Genomic DNA, 24,210 nt, shown 5'->3' with positions numbered 1-24,210 from the left:
CTGACAAGGTTGTATTGTCAGTAAATCATGAGCAGACCTTTCATTCAAGAAACATATTAGACAATGTTTACTATCTTGCTGTATTAACTCTATTGCTTAACTTCCCAGCATGAGCTTTTTGCAGTCCTAGAAGTTTTTTTCCCTCTTAATGGCTCATATGGATCTTGTTCCACTCTCTATCTGGCTTTATCTTTTAACTGCCACTACACGAACCGTTGCTCTCTGTCTTTGAGTCTCTTCTGTCATGCTCCTATACATCAATATTTTGGAGAGACAGAATTGCTAATTCACATTGCACTGAAGAAACCTCAGTGTTGCAGAGGTCTCACCTTGCCATTGGTGCTGACACCCACAGAAATAGCTGGGTATTTCATCTGAAGAACAGCCTGTACTGGATAAAGGATAGCCTTGCTTCTACGAGAGCATGCATCTCAACAATCATCAGGTACAAATCATTAAATATTGTGTAGTGCTCGTAGTTTTTTCTTCCCTTTGTCTGAAGACTTTTTATAATAATCATTTTCAGTAACAGGAAGCTCAAGAGCATGTAATATTTCATCCCTGCACCCAAGAAGAAATGGAGGGCCAGCTGCTTTGATGGTGCAAACCAATGGGATTTCCATTTTTTTCCTACAGAGCTATTTCACCCTGAATAGCCCTCAGATTGTGTAGACCAATTGACACAAGTCAGTCAACTGAGACTCACAGTGAATTTATTCTATATGCAGTTTTGGAGAAGTGGTGACCTGTCTGTATAGCTCAGTTTGTTGAGATGATAACCAATACCCTTGTGTGCTACCTTCTGTTACTAGCAAGGTTCTAGCAGAGTAACATACAAAATACACATGAAGGAAGTGAAATAAGAGAATTCGTTTACTTTCCCTAAGCAATTATAAAAATGTCCTGATGATCCCAATATGCTTACCATAGCATAGTGAGACCATGATTAGCACTTAATTTGATACTCTTCATTTGTATGTTAATTAACTTTGGCAACAGCAATCAATAATTGCACAGATAGGTAACAAATTCAACCAATCTGCAATGTGAAGTAATCAGAAGGAAACCATACTTGAGTTCTTCTTCGGACATGGCAAATACATTTGGCTATCAGAGGAGTCTGTATTTATTTTGTGTTTATTGCTGACCTGGGGAAAAACAGTATTTCCAGAGGAGGGAAGTATGAAAAAGTAAAGAACAGAATGAAACTGTGATCTGAATGCTGTAATGCCTTTTTGGTCAGGCTTGTAATTCAGGAAGACTTTGAAATAAAAACATTAAATGTACATTTCAAACTCGGATATATCCAAGCCATAGAGTAGATGGTTGGAGCACTCAAACTGGCTTTGCAGATTACTTACAGTGACAGAGTTAAGCAGCAGGTTACTATCTCTGTGTTCATTTTCCTGCCAGAGGTTCAGTGGAGCTCCCCTTTGGGTGTGCACAACTGTTTTCACGAGTGAATGTTGGCTGCTACTTGTTCTGGTCTCTGATTTCCTTGTTGAGAAAGTCAATTTTTATGTTGCAGGCTGGAGGTAGAGTGCAAACCAAACAACAGACATAGGCAAGGAGTTGCTAAGATACCAGGACAAGATACAACATTCGATCTGTATTTTTCTCAGTCCTTTAGGCACTGTGCAGTTTCTAGTTCATCTCCTGGCTTAGGAACCCTGAGAATCCAGTAAGTAATCTACCACACCACTCCTTTGGTCCCCACTGAGGATGACAACCTCTCAGGTGTCTGCCATTGAAACTCGCTCTAATGGCTGCCTTATTCAGTCTGCCCCCACAAGATTCTTTAAAGCTTCTCGCCTTATTTGCACTTCCCATTTTGATGATCTGCATCCCTAAAGCCCTAGGAGTAGGGACACCAAACCTCTAACATCCTCCTTCCTTATTTAACTGTGAGGTTAAATATTAGCCAGCAGTAGCTCAACAAGGATTTCAAATTACCATTTCGGTCTAATTACTTGAGGGAATTCCCGAGGAAGGAAGGATAAGCTGCACAGCTACTCCTGGGCACTGTGAGACTGCACATGAACTTGTGGTTGGGTGCTGTCCTCCTATTGCTTTCCTCCCTTTCCTGGTGCAAGCATACAGCCCATGGCAGAGGTAGTGGTGAGCCTTCAGGTGAGATTTCAGGCTCACAGTCACTGCAGGACTGTATTCACCCATCCGAGCTCTGAGTGAAGAGCAATTGCATGACTGGTGAAGTCCATGCCTTGCATTTCTGTTGCTGTGCCTATTTTGCCTACCTCTGTTCTCTCATGTGCTCTGTGTCACAATAGGTACCCAGTATATAACAGTGTCCTGAAAACTTGCCCAGTAAAGATTGCAGCTGCAGCCAGACTGTGCTCAGAAAAAGGAAGCCCAAGTAAGCCACTTGCCACTGACCTTTGATTCAAATGCCAATGTTTAGCAAGCAAATATTTAGAAGCACACCATTAAGCAGGGAGGCACAGCTTTACCACAGTGAATGTCATCAAGAGTGCCTCAGAACAGGCTGACAGCTTTCTCTTTCTCTCCTTCTCCCAGTGGAGCAGCCTGTTGCAGCCACTGCCTCTGCAGTCAGGCTGCCTGCAGCAACTGGAATGAACTCAGTATATGCCAGCTCAGCCTTAGGACCTGATCCTAACCACTGTCTGTGGTTGGAACCCACATACTGGGCAGTGTTCATGAAATTAGTTGTATTGGTCAGGTGCAGTAATAGGTTCAGCAGTAGTGGGTATTTTTGCCTCAGGAGTGGCTTAGAATTAGCTGTGTCGGTCAGTTTATAATTAGATATTTGTATCTAACAGGATTATTTTTCTGTTAGGTGTTTATAGTTTTGTCTCTTCTTTTTTAAATATGATAAATAATCTTTATATATATGTATTTTATATATATACACCCTGAAAGAATATCTATAAAAAGGGAGAATCCTTGTCAGGTGGATGCTGCAGCAGAAAAACCCAAGCCACAGGCAGGGCAGTGGTAAGCTTCCCTTTTCCGAAGCCACTCAGAGGTTAACCAGGGTCTGTAAGAAAACAGCTTAGTGAAGGAACACAGCTTAATGCTGGGGCTGCCTCAGGGATGCCAGCCCCTCGTGGAGCCACTGGCAGCACACAGGGGCAGCCCTCGCCCTCAGCAGCACAGCAGGGAGCCCTTTGGGGAGGTCTGGGACTTGGCTGGGACTGAGGGAAGTCGCAGGAGGGAGTGTTTCTGTCTTGCAGGCGGACGCAGGCAGATGTATATGCATAAAAACCCTGGAAGAGGAGGGCTGTTGAACACACCCACACCTCCGTTTGCTTGGCAGCACTGGGCTGCTGAATGCCAGTACAGCATCGTACCGGTACCGAGGAGCTCTGCCCATGGGCTGGTGGCTGCTGCTGCTGCTTCTGCTACAGGCAGGTGAGTGCTACATCCCACGCTCCATCCCTCCCCCCTCCCCCCCCACCTACCCTGGACAGCTTCTCCCCTTGCTGCCAGCTTTGCCTACTTCACCCATAGTATTTGCACTGCCTTTTTTTTTTTTTCTCTTCAACTTTGTAGTGTGGGACTGTGTAAGCAAGCTGTGTGCCTGTTTTGTTTCCATGGTGGCTTCAGTAGCAAAAACACAGATTACTTTCTTTTGAGGATAATTTTCTGCTACAAGGTTGCTGGTGTTGGTGCTTCTTTGCAGAAGTGCCTTCTTTCTATGTTTCTGCCAAATGAGCCATCTTCATAGAATCACAGAATGGTTGGGTTGGAAGGGACTTCAAAGCCCACCCAATTTCAGCCCCATACTGTAAGCACAGTTGCCACCCACCAGATCAGGCTACCCAGGGCCTCATCCAACCTGGCCTTCCTTTCATACAAAATTCAAAACAAAAATAATCCTTTAAGAAAAGCAATGAATGTCTGCTAACATAAAGACCTTGCACGCAGTAGCACTGTGACAGTGAATTGTCTGAGGTTCTACCTGTGCTATCACTGTTGGGATTCATGCCCATAAGAACACACAGTCAGAATTCACACAAAGGCCTCTATTTTAATTCTGCACAGAATTAGGTGCCTGGTGATCCTTTGCAAAGCAAGTACATCTTGAATGGAAGTGAGGTTATTTACACGTAGCTGTTAAAAAAACAAAACATTTTTCTTTACAGTATCTAATTGATTACTGCATTTCAAACTTCACTGGGAATGTGTATCATGGAGTGGAAGGCTATAGATTTGGGAAGGAATAGCTGGTGTCCCACTTTAATCTCATCCCCTTAATGATAGGTGTATTTCTTAAATATGCAGTTATGCCTTAAAGAACCAGAAAGTGATTTATAGGACACTTTCTCATCCATTCTTTTTGATATCAACACATCATTGTATGTTTGCCATACTTGCGGCTAAATTGTTTCTTTCTCATTCATTTTTTGCATATCTGTGATCAACTGTTTATACTTTCTTGTGCTTGGCAAACTAGAATTTCCACCCTTTGAGACTGTTATGTCTACTTTCTTGTCCTGGTGGGCTGTATCTGTAGCACTGTTTTTAAAAAGCAAACCAAAAAAAACCCATTGCCTTAATCTACAACAAAGGCTGCTTGTCTCAAAAGGAAATAGCAGGTTTAAGTTGTCAGACCCACCTCCTCTCGTCTCCTTGCAGGTATGCTCCCTGCTGAGGCTCCCCATTCATTGTATAGCTAATGATAGACCATACTGTAATGGGGGTTGTGGCTGATTTCAAGCTGCTGGGGAGACTTGTCTCTCACTGATTCCACACGTTTTGCTTAGCTGCCCAGCATAGAAAATGCAGTTTTGGTTCTGCTCCAGTTATTAACTGAACACTTGATAGTGAAATTGCTTTCTAAGGCCAGCCATCAGCTACAGTACCTTGCTGCCAGCTCTAAGCCCACCCAGATTTCAAAGGATAAGACAAACATGAGATGCTGCCTGAGTATCTTAATTATGTCAAACTCTCAAGGAGCAAAGCCTAAGGCCTTTCTTCTGGACTCAATTCCCTCTGGGTCCTTTTCTCTGCTTTCATAACTAACTCTGTGCAGTAATTACAGTTCCTTGATCCTCAGAGATATCCCCAAAAGAAGAATAGTCTTTCTTCTGGGTGAGGCAGTTACCTTACACCAGCCTCTGTTTCCAGGCTGAGTACAGTGGTCCCACCTTAAAAGGTCAGGAAAGATGGCTGAAAAATAAACCAGGCTCTTTCTCAGGAAGAAGGTTGAACACCTACAAAGAGGTTTCTGTTGGAATGTTTTTAGGTCTGCAGTCTAAAGAAGGTTGTAGAAGTGTGATTTTTTTTTTTTTTTTTTTTGCCTGAAATCCAGAGCAGTTCAGCAGTTTTGGTGGTGTTACTTGTGGCAGTGCTGCTGACTGTGAAGCATCCACTGTTTAGACAAGGGAAACAGGTCACCACTTCACTTTCAAACAACATGGGTTTAATGTGTTTTTAGCACAAAAACTGAACACTCAAGTAGTGTTCAGGTGAGGGGAGTTGTTACTTTTTCAGGAATGTGCATTTAATCCCTGAGGAGTGCACTGGAAACATAAGGAGGCTGTGTGAAGGCCTGAGACAGGGGCTTTGCTCTTCTGAGCTGGCTGCAGCCAGCTGCTGGGGTAAAATGATGACAGAAGCAACGGGGGGCTGGGCTGCAAGCCCTCCATTAGCAGAGAGGAGCAAATGGACAGATTGATAGTAATGGGGACAGACCCACATTGCCTTCAGAGAGATCTGGATCAAACCCAGAAAGTGAGCTGGAGTACAAGAGGGGAGAGGCCCAAGAGAGGGGATTAGATGACTGGGTTTTAAAAGGAAAGTAACAGTTTTAATAATAGTATTGAGTCTCCGAGTGGTTTAGGGGATTAATTAATCCGTGTTTGCACAGTACTATAAAGAGGTCCAGCTCAGGGTCAAAGCCCTGCTCTGTGTTGTGAGCTCCTTCAGGCTCCAAAATGCTGAGAGCCCCATCCTAAGCTCAGGCCATCTAACAGCCAGGGGGCAGTGGGGCCAATGCTGGGGAGCCTGGCAGCACCTCCAAGGGGTTTGGTACCAGCAGTGAGCAGCCCAGCCTTAATGGGGATGGGCTGTGGTGCATGTTGGTAGAGCCCAAAGTACACTTGGTCGTTCATTGTGAGCCCAGGAGGGTAATCGCTAATCACTGCTGTTTGTTGCATTGTTATTGTGATAAGCATCAAAGCTCCTATCAAGCTTCAAAGTGATTTATGTGTTTGGGGCTGATACTCTTGGTTTCTGTAACAGTTTCTGCAACTGAGTTGGTGGTTCTCTTTATAAAGGAAAAAGAAAAGTTTTAAATTAAACATTTGAAATCACGATATTATTTGAAAGATCTGTAACTCAAAAAACTCCAGATTGGCTTAGGTGGCTGTCTGAACTTCAAGTAACAACTTCTTGTTTTTTCCTGGTTTTTTTTTTTTTTTTTTTTTCTTCCCCAAATTTATGCAGCCAACTTAGCATTATGACTTAAGTGGACTGTAGTAACAGAAACAAATGTGTGTTGCCAGTGCTTCAAAATGCTCATAAGAAAGCCATTATCCGTGCATCCTAGCTAACTTAGGCCCTCTGTCTTGAACAAAGTATGCCTTGCAGGCCTGAGGGCTTGCAGCTGTTTCTGGATGAAAGCTAGTAGTACTGTCAGCTCTGTATGATCTGGAAAACAAGTTAAAGTATCATGAATAATACAAGGCATGTTGGGCAACAGAGAAACCTCATGGTTGTTTTTTTTTCTGTGGAGTTAGGGTGCAGTCAGGCAGTATGCTGGCTTACTGCTGCTTCACAATGCACGAGGATCTTGGCCTAGCCAATATGCTCTGCCAGGTTGGGAACTCTACAGTGCAGTGAACCTACTTGACTCTGCATGGAGCTTGCATAACCCCAGCCAAGATGAACTTCTCAGATTCCATAATGTGCAAATCTGGGCATGCAGCTTCAAATTGCAATGTAGCTTCAGGTGCAATCTAGCTACAGTCACACACTGGTGCACCAGAGCAAGGAAGTCTGGCTTATCTGAGCTGCCTATATGGAGTATGTTTGCATATCAGTTCCCTTTGCAGGGTGAACATAATGGCTAGTTAGATTGTCAAGGCTCGATCTAAATAACTGATCAAGACCAATAATCTCCCTGTGACGGTTTTAAGAAAATCAGCGTATTTTTAATCCTTGTGTGAAACCATGTCCTGTCTTTGCAGTTTGGAAAAGTACTCTGGGAAAATCCCATTCACTACACACCCGAGGAATCATTGAATTGGCAGGAGCTATATCATGTGGCACGGGACGGTCTCCCTTGGCATATATTGGCTACGGATGTTACTGTGGACTGGGAGGACGAGGCTGGCCTAAAGATAAAACAGACTGGTAAGAAAAACCTCAACTGTGTGTCCAAAAGCAGTGTAGATCTCCATATTCTTCCCTATCTGCACTCCTGTGCCTCTAAGAACTCACTACTGAGGAAATTTAATATTTGTCCACTATGAGCAAGGAGCTGTGTACCATCTGGTGTTTGAATGAGGGCCTTGCCACCTCCTGGATGAGAGCAGAGCTCCTGGGACCTTGTACTATGTGGGTGGAGGGCGAGGAAGAAACCAGGATATGAGCTCATTAAATAGTACATCCTATAGAAGGCAAGCCCTGCATGAAGAGATAGGAGTGATTAAAAGGTTTGGATGATCAATTCATGTCTTCCTGAAAATGGCAGTGATAGGAATATTACTGGTCACCCTCTGGAGGGATCTAGAATTTTGCAAGGAGTTAATCAAACCTGTTGTCTTCATCACCTGTCTGTTTAAAGCAAATCAAGCAAGAAAAACAACTGTTTAGAACGTGGTAGTACTTCCCCTTTTCCTTGCTGTGCTTTTTATTTCCAAGAGTAAAAATGAATTGATGAGATGTTGCAATGAAAGGCTTCTTGTACTTTGCAGTTACCATACATGTAAATCTTTAATGTGATGGACTTTGGTGTGCTCTGAGCCCTTTACGTGCAATCTGGTCTCATTTAAAACCTCAAAGGCAGAGCACACAATTCTATCTGCTTTTATCTGCAGTCAGCAAGTCAGGTGTTATCCACACACTAGAGCAGCTTTTCTCAGAAGGGAAGACAATGCATAGCTCACTGGAAAGGAAATTGACTGAGCTTTCCAGGGTGCAAGATGCCTAGGCTAATGACCATTTCCTCGGTGGGCATGAAGGAGCAAGGAGCTATTTAAATGAGTGCATCTCTCTTCATTAATGCAGGGGAAAGTTTCCCTCCCAAAGCCATTTTTTCACATCTTTGGTTTATGGGTGCTGTCTGTGAAACATTCAACATAAGACTTAGGAAAAAAAAAAATGAGTAGCTAGCAATGATGTGTCCTAGGTTTCAGGCCTAGAGATTACTGCTAATGTTTAATAGTACCTCTTGATATGCTTGTAACCATCTACAGCTGTGATTGTAAATATTTTAATCATTTTTGTTTTAACCTTTATAATCTCTTATCATCAAGACTCTCACAGTCAACTCTTTAAAGTAAAACATGACTTCACTAATTTGAATACTTCATTTGCTGAAGGCCCAGATGGAGTCACCTAGAAGCCGTTTTCCACAGATATTCACTGGTACCAGGTTTTGGTGACTCTGGGTGATGCAAGTGCTCAATACTCCTGAAAAATAGAGAGCAACATCTGATCAGGTATTCATTGGTGGATGTTTCTGCTGCTCTTTGATTTCCATGGGATGTGAATTTTATCCTAATGGCAGAAAAAGGTAACTCTGCAAATGGAAATGTCTCTAAATACCAGAGAGTTAGGTATTTAGAAAGCTTGATGCTCTAAGAGCATTCATTTTTGTTGCATAGCAGTAATGCTTGGTGAAAACCAGAAAGATTTTTTAGTTTGATTCTCAGCTAGGAAGAATTAGCAATGACACTACATTTAGTTAGGAATGTTTCCAGGCTGTGTTCACCAAAGAAATCCTCTGATACTGCAAAAATCATTGTGGCTGAGTATCCCATGCCAGTTACAGTGACCACATTATTTTCCATATTTGCAATTCTAGGGAAGAAAGATGCAGAGTGGTAAAGCTGCAGGCCTTGAAGGACACACACAGTTGAAAATGATTCACCTCATCTTGTCTGTTTTAGGAGTCTCAGTAATAAACCTAGGAGTGATTTGCTTGTGAGTAATTCAGTCAGTCTGTCTAGACAGGGCTAGAGCGCTTTTCAGCATCCCTCTTTCATGGAGGAAGAAAAGGTGCTATTGAGTGGGTAATGGTTTTATAAGGTTTATTCCACATTCTGACTTCAATGCGGTGTTGCCAGTTTTTCCTTTTGTTCCATAATCTCTTCACTTCTAGTCATGATGGCATTTCTTTTCCATAACGTTGATAGTTTTGTTTCTCCTTCCCAGTTCTGTTTCTTGCATTACTGCACCACAACTGAAAGGACTGCTGCCATAATGTCTGCATTTCCCTGGGCTTGTCGCCTTATTTTTTTCTCCTAGAAATGTGATGCATAGGATTTAGTGCACAGCTTGGACATGGCACCACCCTTCTGCTTGAGATTTCCTGGAAGGAAGCATCCACATTCCCACTTATGCAAAGCAAATCCATAGAAACCCTGAGGAAAGGTATTTAGGCAAAATCCATTTTGCCGAGCAGGACCCAAAAGTGCTCAGAATCTCCCCGAAAGCATCGGTGAGATGAGGGGCAAACTCAGTCCTGGCAAACTCAGAGATTTCCTCTCTGTTTTTTGGGTTAAAGCACCATGGGGATGGCTGAGCTGTTTACATGACAAACACACTGTGACAAATTCTTACCTTGAAGGCAGCAGCTGTGCTCACTGCAGGGGTCAGATTAGGCCAGTAGAGTTGTCTGTAGTCACTAGGGCTGTCTGATCCCACCAGATGATGTGTCAGTTGTTTGTTAACTAGATGAACCCAGTTGTTTTTGTCTTTTATAATTACTGACCAGTGCTCTGCCATACTGTTGGCGGGCATTGTTTGAGTTAGTGTGACTGAGCATTAGCAGGCTATTAAGAGTTCAACACCACATTCTGACCCAGATGCGGGAAGGGACATTTCCAGATAGAACAGATGTCTGAAGATGGCAAAAGGATGATAGATTTCCTCACTCTTCATACCTTGGCAGTCTTTTCAAAGCAGCTAAAATATGAGTTAGTCTTCTCACTTTGTGTTGGTATCACTCTCTGTAGGAGGAAATGGTGTTAATGGAAGCAGAACTGTTCCCCAGTTCCTGTGGCCCTGCAGAATTCATGTAACTGCCCTGACTTTCACTAAGAGAGCTAAAAACAGCTGGCTTTCACTGCTAGCTGGCTTACCTCTTCTGCTCTCTTTTTGTTGTCTGATTTATAGACAATCTTCTACCTCCAACAAGATCTTGTCTCAGAAATCTATCTCTCACTGTACTTTTTTTTTTTTTCCTGTTTATTCCTTCTATGACTCTCCCTGAAGGGCAGTTTCATTCCTTTGGGTTGAAGAAAGCTGAGACTTTCGTGCTTTCTACAGTGAATTCTTTTTTCCTTTGCCCTTTCACTTCCAGCATCTTCAGGACAAGCCCAGGAGTGAGGTGCTCTGGACCAACGGAGATCTGAACCACATGGCCATCATGCCCAACAGAGCTGGTTCTGTGGGCTGAATAAGCTCACCTGCTGAATTACAGAAATTGTTGTCACTCTTAACAGGAAAACCTGTAGGTATTTATATCCAGTAAGGCTGCTTTCCATTCTGAAGCTCTTTGAGGAAATGTTTGTTCCTCTATAGCGTGCCCATGGGACAGCTTCTGGAAACAGGAGATGGCTCCTCCCTGACTCCAGCCTGTGATGTATCACTCTTGCTGAAACAAACCTTGTTGCTCATCATAGAACTTCTTCAATTGCTGAATCTTTCACTAAATTACTGGAATAAAATTCGAGTAGGATGAAGTTTTCCTGTGTATTCTGAAGCACTTAGCAGAGCAAATGTCCTTCCTGAGTAGTCTTGTGGTACAGACAAAAGCTGAGCTAGCCACCTTCAGCCCTCTCTATGGTCAGTGACAGGCAATCAGTACTTTCAAATGTGTTGTTTTTCACCTGTTAGATCCCTGCAATATGATCATGTGAACTGTGCTCTTGATATACAGGAAGGGAGCATAGATCAGTCCCTTGTGTCCCTTTATGCTTACGGTCATAAAGTCAGCTGCTATGAATCCCACTTCTGAGGATGATGAGTTTGTAGCCAGCTGCTACACTGATGCCAAGGAAAGTGAAAATCATCCTGACACCAGATTCTAAGATGATCCAAACCTCAGCTGGTGAGCCATGGTCACGCACCTCATCATAATGCTTCAGCTCCTTTCAGTATGGCGGATTACCATGATCTGGGGATTGGCCACACCTGTTTTTCTGAAGGCAAAATCATAGAGAAAGAAGAAACGTGTGGTATTCATGGGGACAAACATGGCATTAATATGCTCTCAAGACAAGAGAGCATTCATAGAAATGCCATAACGTTGTTTGTTGATTTACTGACAGAGCTGTAATTAGCGGTGGGTGAGTGGAGTAACCTTGCAGTGCCTGAAAACACCAGTGAGCAAAGTATGCAGGATGCCCAATCCCAAACTCTGCCTTTTGTTCTCCCTAAGGTGCTGCCACAGGCATGACTGCTGCTACGACAAGGCAGAGAGAGAGGGCTGCAGTCCGAAGGCACAGCGCTACCAGTGGGTGTGCGAGCAGAATGCCGTGCGGTGTGGTAAGGACACAGTAGCCTGTGTTAGTTCCCTCCTTCCTCCACAGAAACACTGCCTAACACAAAAGCTTTGTGTGCCTCAGAGATGGGATTTTGAGGCTTTCAGAGTTGAGTGATTTCAAGTGCCACAGGCACATACAGTGTGTGTAGGCTTGCTCAGCTCTACAGCTGGTACCAGTCAAGGAGGTCTTGAATTGCACAGTAGCAACCCGTCAGTAGTACACACCAGTTTGTTTTGACATGCACCAGATGACTTGAGTCTTAGAATTTGTCACTTCTATATTGAAGTCTTCCAAAAGTCCCTGATGGTAAAATCTTTTGTATAGCTCTTTGAAAGTTTGAAAAGGAATGTGTGAGAGTAAAACCTGTCCCCATGCCATCAGAGCTACTTGCTTGAAAACTGAGTTATTTCTACCTTGCTAGAAGATCATATTCTTCCAGTACAATTCCCAGCCTCCCCAAGCAGCTGAAAATGCCAGCAGACAGAGGGTGTGGCACCACACATTCACTGTATATACTTTCCCTGTTCAAGAACCATCTATTAAACTACGTACTGGCTAAGGAATATTTTGCTAGACATTACTGCTCTTTTGATTTATCCATTTTGTATTTTAGTAGCTAACTGATATTTTCTGCTAGCTATTTCAATATGTAACTCATCATTTTTGATCCTGATTGCAGATGTGAAGTTTATCATCAAACACGTGAGGCATGCAATGCTGTCCCGTAACAATGGGCTGCACTTGTTCCAGCCTGCCTTATAAGCTTTAGTTAAATGCCATATATTCCTTAACTGATGTCCAGGCAAGGCCCCATGAGCAACTGGTAACTGTTCTCCCTGAATAATCAACAAACTTCACTTTCTCTTATATCCACGATGGAGAGGAGCAATGGAAATGTTCTCTGAAGGGTTATTTCCTACCCCAGGCTGCAGCAGGTTTCACTGAGGTGTGAAGGTGTGACGTCTTACTCTGTTCAGACAAAACAAATGAAGTGTTGTAGTCTGAGGCACATTTACTGGATCTAGAGGAATGATATCCAGAGAAATTACAAGCAGAACTGCTTTCACTGTACATGCTATGAAAGAGGAAATTAAATGCCTGTGGCTTGGCACTGTATCCTAAACACAGATATTTTCAGGTAAATTAAACAGAAACTCATTTTACCTGGGATTCCTCTCCGTCGTTTGCTACTGCTATGCAATTTTGCTTGTGAAATGGAGGGGGAGGGGGGGGGGAAAAAAGCAAAGCCATATATTTCAGTTAGGCCATCACACATAAGTATGGTAAATATCTGGAATACAAAAAAAAAAAAGGCTTTGAGCTGTGGGGTCTGCTCAGAAAAAAATAAAAACAACATTGTGCTCTTAGAACTGGCTTACAAGGCAGGCTCTCTCTGACATTAGGCTGGCAGTGATTGGCATAGCACAGGAAGACCTCAAGAAGCAGTGGGCAGGGAGAAAACCAGGCAGTGTTGATAGCTAATTAAGAAAAGGACTTAATGCTGAGTCCTTGTGAATGGGCCCATTGAAACCCTTCAGCTGTAGACACATGATTCTCCTCAGAAAATCTTTGAAAGCAGGGACTCTGTGTATTTATTAGACACGGTGTTGATCCAGTGAAGTCCAGTGAAATCTGGAAAGATTTCTACTCATTAGAGTTAGTTTTGGAGCAAAGCCTGGGCACACATGCATGAAATTACACTTTAAACTTTGCCTACTGTAGGCTTTGGAGGGTGTTAGATAATCAATAGGACCAGCTTCAAATAAACAAAGCACCGTGCTTTTAGGTAATATCAGCTTAATGTTTTTAAGATGCCTATAGGTGGGATGGGATTTGTTATATGAAAATTAGTCCTTTGCAGTGCATCCACCTGAGCTAATTGCTTCTATGTTCCCTGTGCTCCTTACCTAGTTATGCAGTTGTGTGATTACATTCTATATAGCTTCATGTATATGATTTGGATCAGCTCCTGTAGATTTTGACTAAAAGAAATCAGCTAACCCTGCTGCTGAGTTCCCTGGTTCCTCTGCCTCCTCCCATGACCTGTATTCCCTTTTACAGCCTTGCTCGCTCTTACAACTGCTCATCCCCTTGATCCAATATAGAATCTTTCATCTCTTGTTCATCTTCTTTTGCAGATAACCTGACAGACCCATGTGAAAAAATGGTGTGCCTGTGTGACCAAGAAGCAGCCCAGTGTTGGGGAACAGCCCCTTACAACCCACAGTTTGTCCTCTGGCCAGACTTTCTATGTGGGCAGACTCATCCAACCTGCCATTTCAGATATGGAGGGTCAAAATAGTTTTTAAAGGAACTTTCTTCTAATCCTTTGAATCTGAACACACTGGAATAAAATTTTACCTCTTTTACCAGAGCTAACGATAGCTTGAGAAAATTTCTTTTAGGCCATAATTTATGGGAAGGAAGAATAGGGTAAGATACGTGCATCTTCTAATTTCTGAGGGAAGAATAAAACCCTACTTTCCTATCTTTTTTCCAAAAACATGTTAGGACACATTGCTTGTCAATAAATGGCTGTTTTGTCCTTTCATAGCAACCTGATCTTTAGCTCCCACATGTTTGTACATCAATTGGAAAATAGGTAGAGGCTTCTGCTGGACTTGTTAAAAAAAAAAAAAAAAAAAAGAGAGAAAAAAGGTATCAGTAAAAAAAGATGATTTTGAAGAGCTGGGGCATGCCAGTGTTGAAGTACAGTGATCCACTTTATCTTCCTAGAGCTGCAGGAGCAGAAACAACGGAAAGGGAGGGATCCTGAGTATTTGTTATGGGCACTCAGAAAAGTGGCTGAGCTGCTTCCTACCGAAAGGAAGCGAAGAGCTCTTGCCCAGGGTGCAGCTCTATCCCTTCTTACAGAGACCACATGTTTCTGAGCTAATGTAGCCAGACATCTTCTCCCCTATGTTCTTGCCTCACAATGCTGGGGACACTTCAGGGGAGTTTAAAAGAGGGGCAACCTAGACTGGATATGAGAAGAATGGGGGTTTTTTTGTTTTGTTTTTTATTGTAAGAGTAGTGAAGCACTGGAACTGCCTGACTGGAGAGATGGTGGGTGCTGTGTCCAAAGAGAATTTCAAGGTCAGGATAGACAGGGCAGTGAGCAACCTGATGTAGCTGTGGATGTCCCTGTTCATTGCAGGGGAGTTGGACTAGATGATATTTAAAGGTCCTATCCAACTAAAACGATTCTATGGTTCTATGGTTTTCTGTGAAAAGGTAAGCAAAGTCACACTGGAATATTTCTGGTGCGTGGGTTTTTGACTTTTACCAGGAGGATCACCTACACTGTGAAAAAGAGCATGTTCCTCACAAGTCATATGTGTGTGCTTCACTCACTGATGTGCAGCTCTGCTATACAGTTATGGGCACATTCCCCTGCCACTGACCTCCTGGGGACCAACTACTGTCATGTCAGGGGACTCAGGCTATAGAGAACATTATTTACAGCAACCAAACCTTCAATATTTTTTCCTTACGGTTTATATATGAACGTTGTGCTTCCTGCTGGAAGAGTAAAACTAAACCCTATTTTTTCAGCATGAGGTAGCATTCAAGTGATCCTTTGCCTCTTTGTTGCAGAACTGTAGGCTGGAGCAAGCCAACTGGACAAGAGCCTCTGCACCAAGATGGAAAAGTTGCTAGGGAGATGAGAACACCCCAGAAGTCACACATTCTGGGCAGGTAAACAGGGATACCCCTGGGCAGGTGTTAGCATGTGGAAGCTTTCATTCTGTTCGTTTTTAACAGTGCTGGCAAACTTGGAGTACTTTTGAGATAATATGTAATCGTAGGGAAAGATCTGAACTATCCCATCAGAGTCCAGATAAAGAGATAGGTGGCCAGATTGAGTAGGCCCTCAGTAGATAACAGTACAAATTCCTTTTAAAAAGGTTGTTTTGCTCTTCACGGCAGGAGGCTGTTGAATATGCCACTGTGGCTGTCAAGGCTGCGGGAAAATAAACATATTGCAAATGCCAAAGACAACATGTGCTGAGGCAAAAGCTTTTATTACATCTAGAGCCTCCTTTTTGGCTTACAGGGCATGATAAATTACTTTGTGCTTAGCCTTTGCATCTTCTGGTGTTTCGTGAAGCTCTGCAGGTCAAGCTATGCTGAGTAAGAAGAAAAAGAAAGAGCCGGGTTAGTGCAGCACAACAAACTCTCCCAAGGCAATCTGGCAAGGCAGTGTGTTGGGAACTCCGCTCTCTCAGTGTTTTTGCAGAGGACTGATGCTGCGTGGGCAGAAGTGGACTATGCTGTGCTCAGTAATGCTGCGGGGAGAGGGAGCAGAGCTCCTGGCCGCTCCTATGTCCCCTTCTCCACTACAATGGCCATCAGAGGGCGGCAGCGCTCCAGTGAGGAGCGAGCGCAGCTCTGCGTGGCTTTTGTGCCTCGGTTTGGTTTGATTTCAGCAGGTTGAATCAGATTTTTGAGCGTTGGGAGAAGAGAAAATAAAAATGGGTTTTTCAGGAGTCCTGTTTAGCAAAGTTTCCAGTGAGCTGAGCTCGTTCATAAATGCACACCGCATCTTGGGTTGCACAAAAGGGGAGCTAAACTTGTTTTGAAATCCAGCCTTTGGTGTCAGCTTACTATTATTAGACCAGATGACTGACCTGGAAAATATAGGTAAGCTTTTGGGTACGCCAAACTCTCCTCAGGTGACCTCTGGCTAGTGGTAAGTAAATGTCTAATTCCAACCTAAGTTTAAAAAGGCATTTTTGGAAGCAAGTAACTTCCTAGCAAGTTATGCCAGGTTTTGTTTTGTGCTCCATACCTTGTTGAGAGCCTTGTTTCATGCAGAGGATGCATCTCCTTAGCTGTGGGGTTAAAATGATAATCAGAACTCCTAGGCCTCCAATACCAGCTGCCACAACCCCAATGATTGTTCCAATAGATTCTTCTATACCAAACAAGCCTGAGGGACAAAAAAAGGCAGAGAGCAATGTAAAGTGTCTTTCAGGCAAGCAAATGCAATGCAGCTAGCACAATTTCTGCAATGTCAATAGGGAAGCTACTTACAATGGTATTGATTACACAGATGTCTTGCCTGACATGACATTGCTGGCTTCCACACAGGAGAGAACGTATTGCACAGTGGAGTTGATTTTTTTCATTCCTTGGTAGGAAGCTGCTACGTTTTCTGGGGGATTAGTGATAAGACAGTTTCCCTTAACAGTCAAGTACTGTTATGAAACAGCATCAAAAGGTGTGCACAGCTCTGCTGCAGTCCTTTCTTTTATTTGTTGTTCTTTGGGAACACGGTAGGGATAGAATTATCCCATTTTCTGTGAGATGCACACTGGAATTCTACCTTTGTTATTTGTTCAAACTGGAGGATGATTTGGGAAGAGCCATTGGTTAGGTTAGCACATTAGCATGGTCTCGGACAAGGATTATGGAGTGTACTGTGAGAAGCACCTGCCCTGTGATGGCAGAGCCTGCTGGAGGATAAGTGTACTTGTAGAGAGAGGGAACTGGCTGGACAATGGCACAAAGACTGATCTGATCAGATTTTAAGTGACTGCCCTGTGGTACTCATTGTGCCAGGTGACTCATCCAGGAAGGATAATAAAAGAATAATTTAAAGCCTTTCAGTTTCATCTGCCCTTAGAATACAATCAGGCATTCATGATATATGTGAAACTAGTTGCATTTAAGCTTCATGAGAAAAATTGGATAGTGTTGCTAATGTACTGACTATAAGACAAATCCTGAAATCTTTCATCAGTTTTAATCAGCACTTAATTAGTCTAACTCAGGACACCTACCACCAAGTTGCACAGGCAAGACTGAGAAGAAGCAAGGGTCCGTACAGAAAAGATCCAACTGTTCTGGTGACCCTTGTCTTCATGCACATGCTTAAGACAGACCCACCAATAACTATAGCTGCATGCCCAGTCAGCAGTGATAACCAGAAATGAAACCTATTGCACAGATTTCCAAACATCTGTTCAATCATTCATAGGAGAAGCTGCTACTCTCTGCTACCTTGATGAATAGATGCACACTCAGCTGCTCACCAGTGAGTGAGCTGTAGCTCACCAGTAAAAATCCAGCCCCCTCTTCCCAACTGTCCTGCAGTTAAAGTTCATTTTTGTGGCTGCTTGTTGAATTGGAAGGACAATGGTGCTGTAGAACCATTGCTTTCTTCACTTCAAAATATATGTAATTTGCTTCATGTAATGGAGAATTTAACATTGTCATCTAATTTCTCCTTTTCATTTTAGATAAATTGGGGGGCAGTCTTGATCTGTGGCACAATTCATTTATTTGTGAATTATATTTCTCATGTTCTCTCATCCCCCTAATTTAGGTGTAGTGCAGAAATGATGCATTTCATCTTCTCAGGAACACAAAAAGGCAATTACATTGGCCAGGGAGCAGACACTGCAATCGTAGCATGCACTACAGAGAATATGAGCTCAAGCCAGTGGGAGACCTCATAAGATACATGGTCAGGTCCTCATGCACACCTTGCCTTGTTAGTCATGTTTTAAATTGAGTAGTTACGTAAAAATTAGTAAGGGAAGAATTCAGGCTCAAAAGGGCAAAGGCCTAGTGAATCTCAGTGAGTTGGAAGTTTCAATAATAAATATTGGGGAAATGGCACTTGCATGATATGCTCTTGACACAGAAGGTGATACTTTTTTTTAGGTAGATAATGAGATAATAAACCTTTTGATGTATTGATTTGTTGGGACTGAAATGTGCTTAGCCTTTATGAAAAGGAGAGCTGCTTTGACATTTCCATCTGATAAAGGCAAAACAAGCAATCTCCCTACTTCATATGCCTAGTGTATATTTGTGATGCTAAGAAAATATAGCATGGCACTTTTATAGCTGCTTTGATTTTAATGGGACTGAAGTTAAGCAGAACTGATATAACGTGATCCTTGTGCTTCACTGTGAGATTACTTATGTCATCCAGAGTTAAGGAATATGTAGATCAGTGCGTTGGGGAGAAGTAATGTCAAAAGAAAAGACTTGGAAGCTGTTTCCTGAGGTGATATCCTGATACCAGCCACTCAGAGGGGTTCTGACAAAGAGAGATGTGTACACAAGAGAACTTTTCTGACAGTTTTGTTCTTAGTGCTCACTAATTTTAGTGACAGAACTATTTCTTCCCTTTTTACTTGTAAATGATCCTTGTTACAATAATACTTGTCTGATTGTTTCTAGGAGCAAGCCAATCAAAATTAGCTAGCCTGAAAAAAAAATGAGAAATCCAACTATGTGGGGACATTGCATTACACTAGGCCATATGTCCTAGAAACCAAGCAGACTAATTTCACTCCTTCTGCAAGTGCTTAGACTAGTTTTGGAGGAGGAAGAGGGAGGAAAAAAAGAATATACAAATAACATCAAATATTACCTAGAGCCCTCCTGATCCTCAGCTTTGTCCCATCTCCTGTCATCACCTTCTTATCTGGAAGTGTAACCTCACAGAAATAGATACCGTGGTCACTGGTTGTCACATTGAGGATCACCAGGGAGACAGTCCCTTGGGACGAGTCTCCGCTCATGAAAACCCTAGAATTATTTGGCAGCATGGTCACATTGTTATCTAGCAGGTTTGTCTGTCCCTTTTCATCTTCTTTGTACCACCTCACTGACAGACCAGTCAGGGAAGGATGCTGTGGGCTGTTAAAGTGACAATTCAAGACCACAGTTTCACCCTCTTTGGCTTTTTCCTTGGCTGGTGTTTGAGTCACAGAAAATTGCCATCGCTCAGTCAGCAGTGGAGCCTGTGTTCTGTGAGATACCGTTGCATTCTCTTTGCTTGTGTTTCCATCACTAGCACCGACATCTGCATCAGAAAAGAGAAGAAAGAAGAGGGTTGAGGGCAATAGGATAATAGCTGTTTGTTCCTGACCCATGATGGTGGAGAGGAATGCCTCCCGGAATTAGGACCTAAGGGTAGTCACTGTTATGGCGATAACGTTTCTTTCCCTGGTTCCTGCTAAGATTATGTTCATGTGTGCAAATGTGAATGATCCTCATTTCCTGCTATACTTGGGGAGCACTATTGTCATTGTCCAGTGGCTTTGGATGAGAGTTACAATTTATTCAGAACTCTGGCCTGGAATTTTAACCTCCCACTTTTCACTCTTAAAGGTCTCAGGATCCCAACTGTTTTCAAGGTGCAGAAAGAAATGTACTTACTGTTACACAGAGGCAGTTCTGTTCTGACAAGTACAGAGAACTTGTGTGTGCCTGAATGCCTGCATCCCAAAACGTAACGTGAAGTTCTTAGGGGTTTCAGCATGCACTTCCAGTTCTAAGATAGGAAAATCTTGGGACCAGAGGAAGGAATCTCCTTTGTTAGGGACTGAGCTCCCATTCGATGCTATCAGCAACCTTGGGGATGGCATCTTAGTATGCTGCAGGTATTGATACTGAAAATACTGGTGTGAATGAGTTTTTCTAGAATGGTTATATGCTTTGCTCTCAGGACACAAAGATTTTATAATTCAGTAATTCCCAAAGACAAAGTTTAATTAATTTGAAGAGAAGATTTTCAAAGAGGCCAAAATTGAGAAGTCAGCAACACTCTTTGCAAGAGTGAAAATAAATTCCTTGCTGAAGTGTCTGTATGAGAATATAGAAAGCTGATGTCAGAGGGAGAATTAAAGGAAGGAGAATATATGACCTGGGGAGCCAAGGGAAGCTGGTGGTGAGAGGTGCTGACTTAAGTGCATTACACATCTATTTTACAAATAGAGCAGGAAAGTACAAAGATGGGACTTGATTGTTTGCCTAGCAGGAAGTTAGTTAAGCCATTCTGCCTGGGCAGTCCACTTTCTGTAACTATTTTTCAACAACTTAGAGCTACTGTGAGTTTTGTCCTGTTGGTTTCAACGTACAAGTTTTGAGCTGTTGTGAAAACATTCACTATATGAAATAGCCAACTCCATTTTGACAACCAACATCCTGAAACACATAGAAGGCACACCTGAAGACACTGCTGTTTTATTGTATTTTTAATTAAGAGGATTCCTGTCACTGGCTGACATCTATTCTCTGTGAAGGGATTACTTTATCCTGCTGCTTTTTGTTATAAAAATATAGATGATATGCCCATAATAGAGATTTAAATCTGCCTTCTTTCACACAACTGCTAATCATAGTATCAAGCAGGCTTGAGCTAGGAGCAATGCAAGTAGATCTCGTGTCTGGAACCAAGCCTGGACTAAGAAGATGAGAGGAATAGTTGCTGTCTCAAATCCCAAGCTGGAACAAAAAAGAAGGAAAAACAAACTCTTAACAATAAACCTACAGCATTAGCCAAGAAAAAATGCAAACCAATTTTTGGAAAAAGTTTTTTCTGTTGTTTTTTTTTTTTCTTTACTCAAGTCAATGCCCTCCCTCCTGATCACTGCAGACCATTCTAGGTGAAGGTCTGGATTCCCCAGCACCCAGAGTTGTTCACTGCCATGAAAATGATGTGGGATGTTGTTGTCTGGGGCCTGCTAGGATTTCTCAGTGACAATAGTCTCTGTGCTTCAGTGACAAATGCCTCAAGGCAATGGAGAACCAACTTCACTGATGGTCGGTTTGAGAAGTGCTTGCATGGCTCCTCCAGGCATGGTTGGGCAGGAAATTACAGTTGTTTTTGTAGCTATTGTCATTTATGAGTTGTATAATCATAAAGTAGGACTGACAGTTTCTGTCAGAAGGCAGGGCATTGTAGTTCTATGTGCCTTGTAAAAGGATGATGTAAAGCATTCACAGTTTAGTTATTGGACAACAGTTAACTCACTGATCCAAAAATATAGAAAATACAAGCTAGCTAAGAAATCTGGTGGCAACAACATGTGATGCTTCTGCTCTCCTAGGATGGCTCAAAGGAACTGCCCACATAAGATGATAAGTTGTGCGAGGAAGCCCCACACCATAAGGACCAGAAGAGAAAAAAAAGAAAGACAATTTTCTGGAACAGAGCAATTCTGTGAGACAGTAACAGTTTCCAAAACCCTTTGGTCAGGAATGGGTTTCAGCTCCAGGTGTTGACCAAAGCACGAACATGAGGGAGAAGACAGATGAAAGTAGTACACCATCAAATTCATGAGTGGTTGGAAAGCAAATAATTAAGTTTAACCATATTCTGAGTGTTTTGGGTTCATTACAAATAGATAACGGGAAAAGGGATGGGACCAGCTGATGCCTCAGCCAGGCTCACCTCACAGTATGCCAGACCTGGTGTGCTAGGAGGGCAAAATCCTAAGGGAGAGTATCACCTACACACCTGTCTGAGCAACTTTTGCAAGTAAAAGAAATAGACATCCTGAGAAAACTTCAGAGATGTACGGTGCTTCGTGCTATTAAGTCAAACTGAAATTTTGGCCTAGTACCTGAATCACTGCTCAGTGGCAACTGCAGCCTGAGAACCAGGAACCCAAGCACTAATGTAGTTCTGAGTCCCTTAAAATAAATAATCCTGATGAAAAAGACTGGATGAAATATTATCCTCGTGTCTGTGCATTATCTTACCCATGAGCCCACTGGAGCTATTCAGAGTAATCTGTGGTCCAGATATTCCCTGTCCAATTGTACACAGAGATAGTGCTAAAGAGATCATAACAGTACAGGAACGATGTACTTTGATGGTGCCTCTGTTCATCATGAATTTTATTTACACTACCTTTAAGAAAAAACTGACCTTGTCATCTGTGTTACCCCACATCTTTGATTCAATAAATATTGGGTAACCTACAGCTTAATTAGGAAAATCAGAATGCAAAAGGAGGAAGCTATCATTTAGTCCCAGCTCTGGGCAGTTCAATAGGAAGGTCACAGCACAGCTTCTATTTTCCTACTTTTCTTCTATGTTTTTCTTTTGTAAGGTTACAAATCAGGAACATGCTAGTTCACTGGCATTTAAATACACAATGCCTTTATCATATTGGCATTTGGCAGCGTACTAATGCCAAATGCCTTGTTGAGTCTGCTTCGAAGCTCTTTTTAAGTTGGTTGCTTCATTAGCAGAATGATGTGTGGGTCTCCTGTCAAGTGGGTTATAGGACTCAATCCCCCATGGAGAGAAATGCAAGGCTTTTTGGTGAAAGCACTTAAGCTAGGCAGAGTACCTGTGGCATGAATGATCCTGTCAAGATCTTGAAAAATGATTAGATGATCTAATAGGTCACTGTAATATAAAGTCATTAATTCATGGCCAGTTTTCAACCAAAGGGGTGAAAGCACTCTGGAACTTTCTGTAATGTGACAACGTGCTCCACATTTTCCAGTCACAACAGGGCACCTACTAATCTGCCATCCTATCCTTTACGCAATCCACAGGTTCATACTTTCCCATGTAGGGTCATATCTTGGCTGTAACTGCAAAATACACAAGGAATGGTGATAGGAGGAAGAATTGCAAAGAAGTGATTAAAATATGCCCATTCTCTCTTCTAGTCCTGAAACCTCTGACTTCTTGCAAACTGGAGTACACCAGAGCAGCTGTGCAAGCTTTGCTTGCTAGCTGCCGACAACATCAAGGAAGCAAAATAGAGGCTGGAGGTCAGTGCACAATATGACATTTCTTGTTGTGCCTCCTTTCCTTTGTTCACACTCAACAGATGGAGAAGAGGGCAAACAGGACTTCCAAAACACATAAAAATCCTCACGCCCTAGAACGACCATATTTTGGGTGGTTTTGTTGGCTTTAGAGCTCAACTTCATACTCTGTTGGTACCATAAGAGTGCTTTAGAAGATCTAACCGGTTCCCAGTTGTCTGTGATTAAGCAATCAATGACTTTTCATAGCTTATCTCAATTTATATGACTTCTGCCCTGCACTAGGATTGATCTTCACAAGTGGATGTGAATAACTACCTTGGGAAGACAACTGGTTGCTAATACATCAGAGAACCAGAAATAGAAATAAAACTTCTAACAATGATGATACGCAACCTTTCTTCTAGAAAAAGACAGGCAAACCTACTCTTTCTGGAAAGATTTCCAGAAAGAATTCTATCCTGGGGGTCAAATTCAAACACATATTGACATAAACACATATTAACTAAAAAGCGATGTGCTAATAAAACATGTTTTAATGCAGTGCCCAACACTGGATACAGATTTCCTACATCCTGAGGGAGCCCTCAGAGGAGAGTGACTTTCTGAAAAAGAAGAAGAGAAGCTTCCAATTCAAGCTCTAGGAATAAACTGTATTTCTTCTAATGAAGGAAGGCGTTTTAGTACTCACCCACCAGGAGGAAGAAAAGGAACAAAGTCACTGCAGATCCATAGGGCTTCCCAATGTGCTGGCTCATAGCTGCTGAAATATATGATCTTGCTAGTAGTGTAGGCAAAAAAGCAGCACGGGTAGTGTGGGCAAATAAATATGTGTATGTTATTGCAGCAGGACCTCACATTCTGCCCCGTGAATGTCACACTTACTAAAGTTACCACAGCTCTCTGCCTGCTGCCTGGATGGCAGCCATGTCTGAAGTCACAGCAATGACTTCCTGGGGGCTGTCCTCATCTGTCT

The 24,210-nt window shown here is 42.6% G+C and overlaps 2 protein-coding genes across 3 annotated transcripts; one reads left to right on the top strand and one right to left on the bottom strand.

Annotated features, from left to right (window-relative positions):
* The first annotated feature begins 1,947 nt into the window (after positions 1–1,947).
* Positions 1,948–14,073, top strand: LOC128091794 (phospholipase A2-like). 2 transcript variants are annotated; one of them, XM_052705139.1, is made up of 5 exons: positions 1,948–2,973; positions 3,213–3,390; positions 7,173–7,338; positions 11,594–11,700; positions 13,838–14,073. In XM_052705139.1, the coding sequence occupies exons 2-5, from the start codon at positions 3,351–3,353 to the stop codon at positions 13,999–14,001; spliced, it is 477 nt and encodes a 158-aa protein (XP_052561099.1). In that variant the 5' UTR covers positions 1,948–2,973; positions 3,213–3,350; the 3' UTR covers positions 14,002–14,073. The 2 variants fall into 2 exon arrangements, with proteins under 2 accessions (XP_052561099.1, XP_052561087.1); XM_052705127.1 differs by having other exon boundaries at positions 1,948–3,390.
* Positions 14,074–15,703: 1,630 nt separating this feature from the next.
* LOC128091791 (uncharacterized) lies at positions 15,704–24,024 on the bottom strand. The gene is made up of 4 exons (XM_052705111.1): positions 23,926–24,024; positions 19,090–19,524; positions 16,492–16,632; positions 15,704–15,829 (listed from the first exon to the last, which is right to left on the bottom strand). Exons 1-4 carry the CDS (start codon positions 23,990–23,992, stop codon positions 15,825–15,827), a joined length of 648 nt encoding a protein of 215 aa, XP_052561071.1. The 5' UTR covers positions 23,993–24,024; the 3' UTR covers positions 15,704–15,824.
* Between the last annotated feature and the right edge of the window lie 186 nt (positions 24,025–24,210).

The sequence above is a fragment of the Tympanuchus pallidicinctus genome, unplaced genomic scaffold (genome assembly GCF_026119805.1).
Source record: "Tympanuchus pallidicinctus isolate F22 unplaced genomic scaffold, pur_lepc_1.0 scaffold10, whole genome shotgun sequence".
Classification (NCBI taxonomy): domain Eukaryota; kingdom Metazoa; phylum Chordata; class Aves; order Galliformes; family Phasianidae; genus Tympanuchus; species Tympanuchus pallidicinctus.
The sequence above is the reverse complement of the archived record's forward strand: the minus strand, read 5'-3'. Positions and strand labels throughout refer to the sequence as shown.

Bases quoted from the DNA above. Each gene is read 5' to 3' on its own strand.
- LOC128091794 (XM_052705139.1), top strand. From the start codon at position 3,351: ATGGGCTGGTGGCTGCTGCTGCTGCTTCTGCTACAGGCAG. The intron at 7,339-11,593 runs GTAAGAAAAACC...GTTCTCCCTAAG, and splicing joins CCTAAAGATAAAACAGACTG to GTGCTGCCACAGGCATGACT. The intron at 11,701-13,837 runs GTAAGGACACAG...CTTCTTTTGCAG, and splicing joins GCAGAATGCCGTGCGGTGTG to ATAACCTGACAGACCCATGT.
- LOC128091791 (XM_052705111.1), bottom strand. From the start codon at position 23,992: ATGAGCCAGCACATTGGGAAGCCCTATGGATCTGCAGTGACTTTGTTC. The intron at 19,525-23,925 runs GTGAGTACTAAA...TTTCTGATGCAG, and splicing joins CCTTTTCTTCCTCCTGGTGG to ATGTCGGTGCTAGTGATGGA. The intron at 16,633-19,089 runs GTAATATTTGAT...TTTGTCCCTCAG, and splicing joins GAGGATCAGGAGGGCTCTAG to GCTTGTTTGGTATAGAAGAA.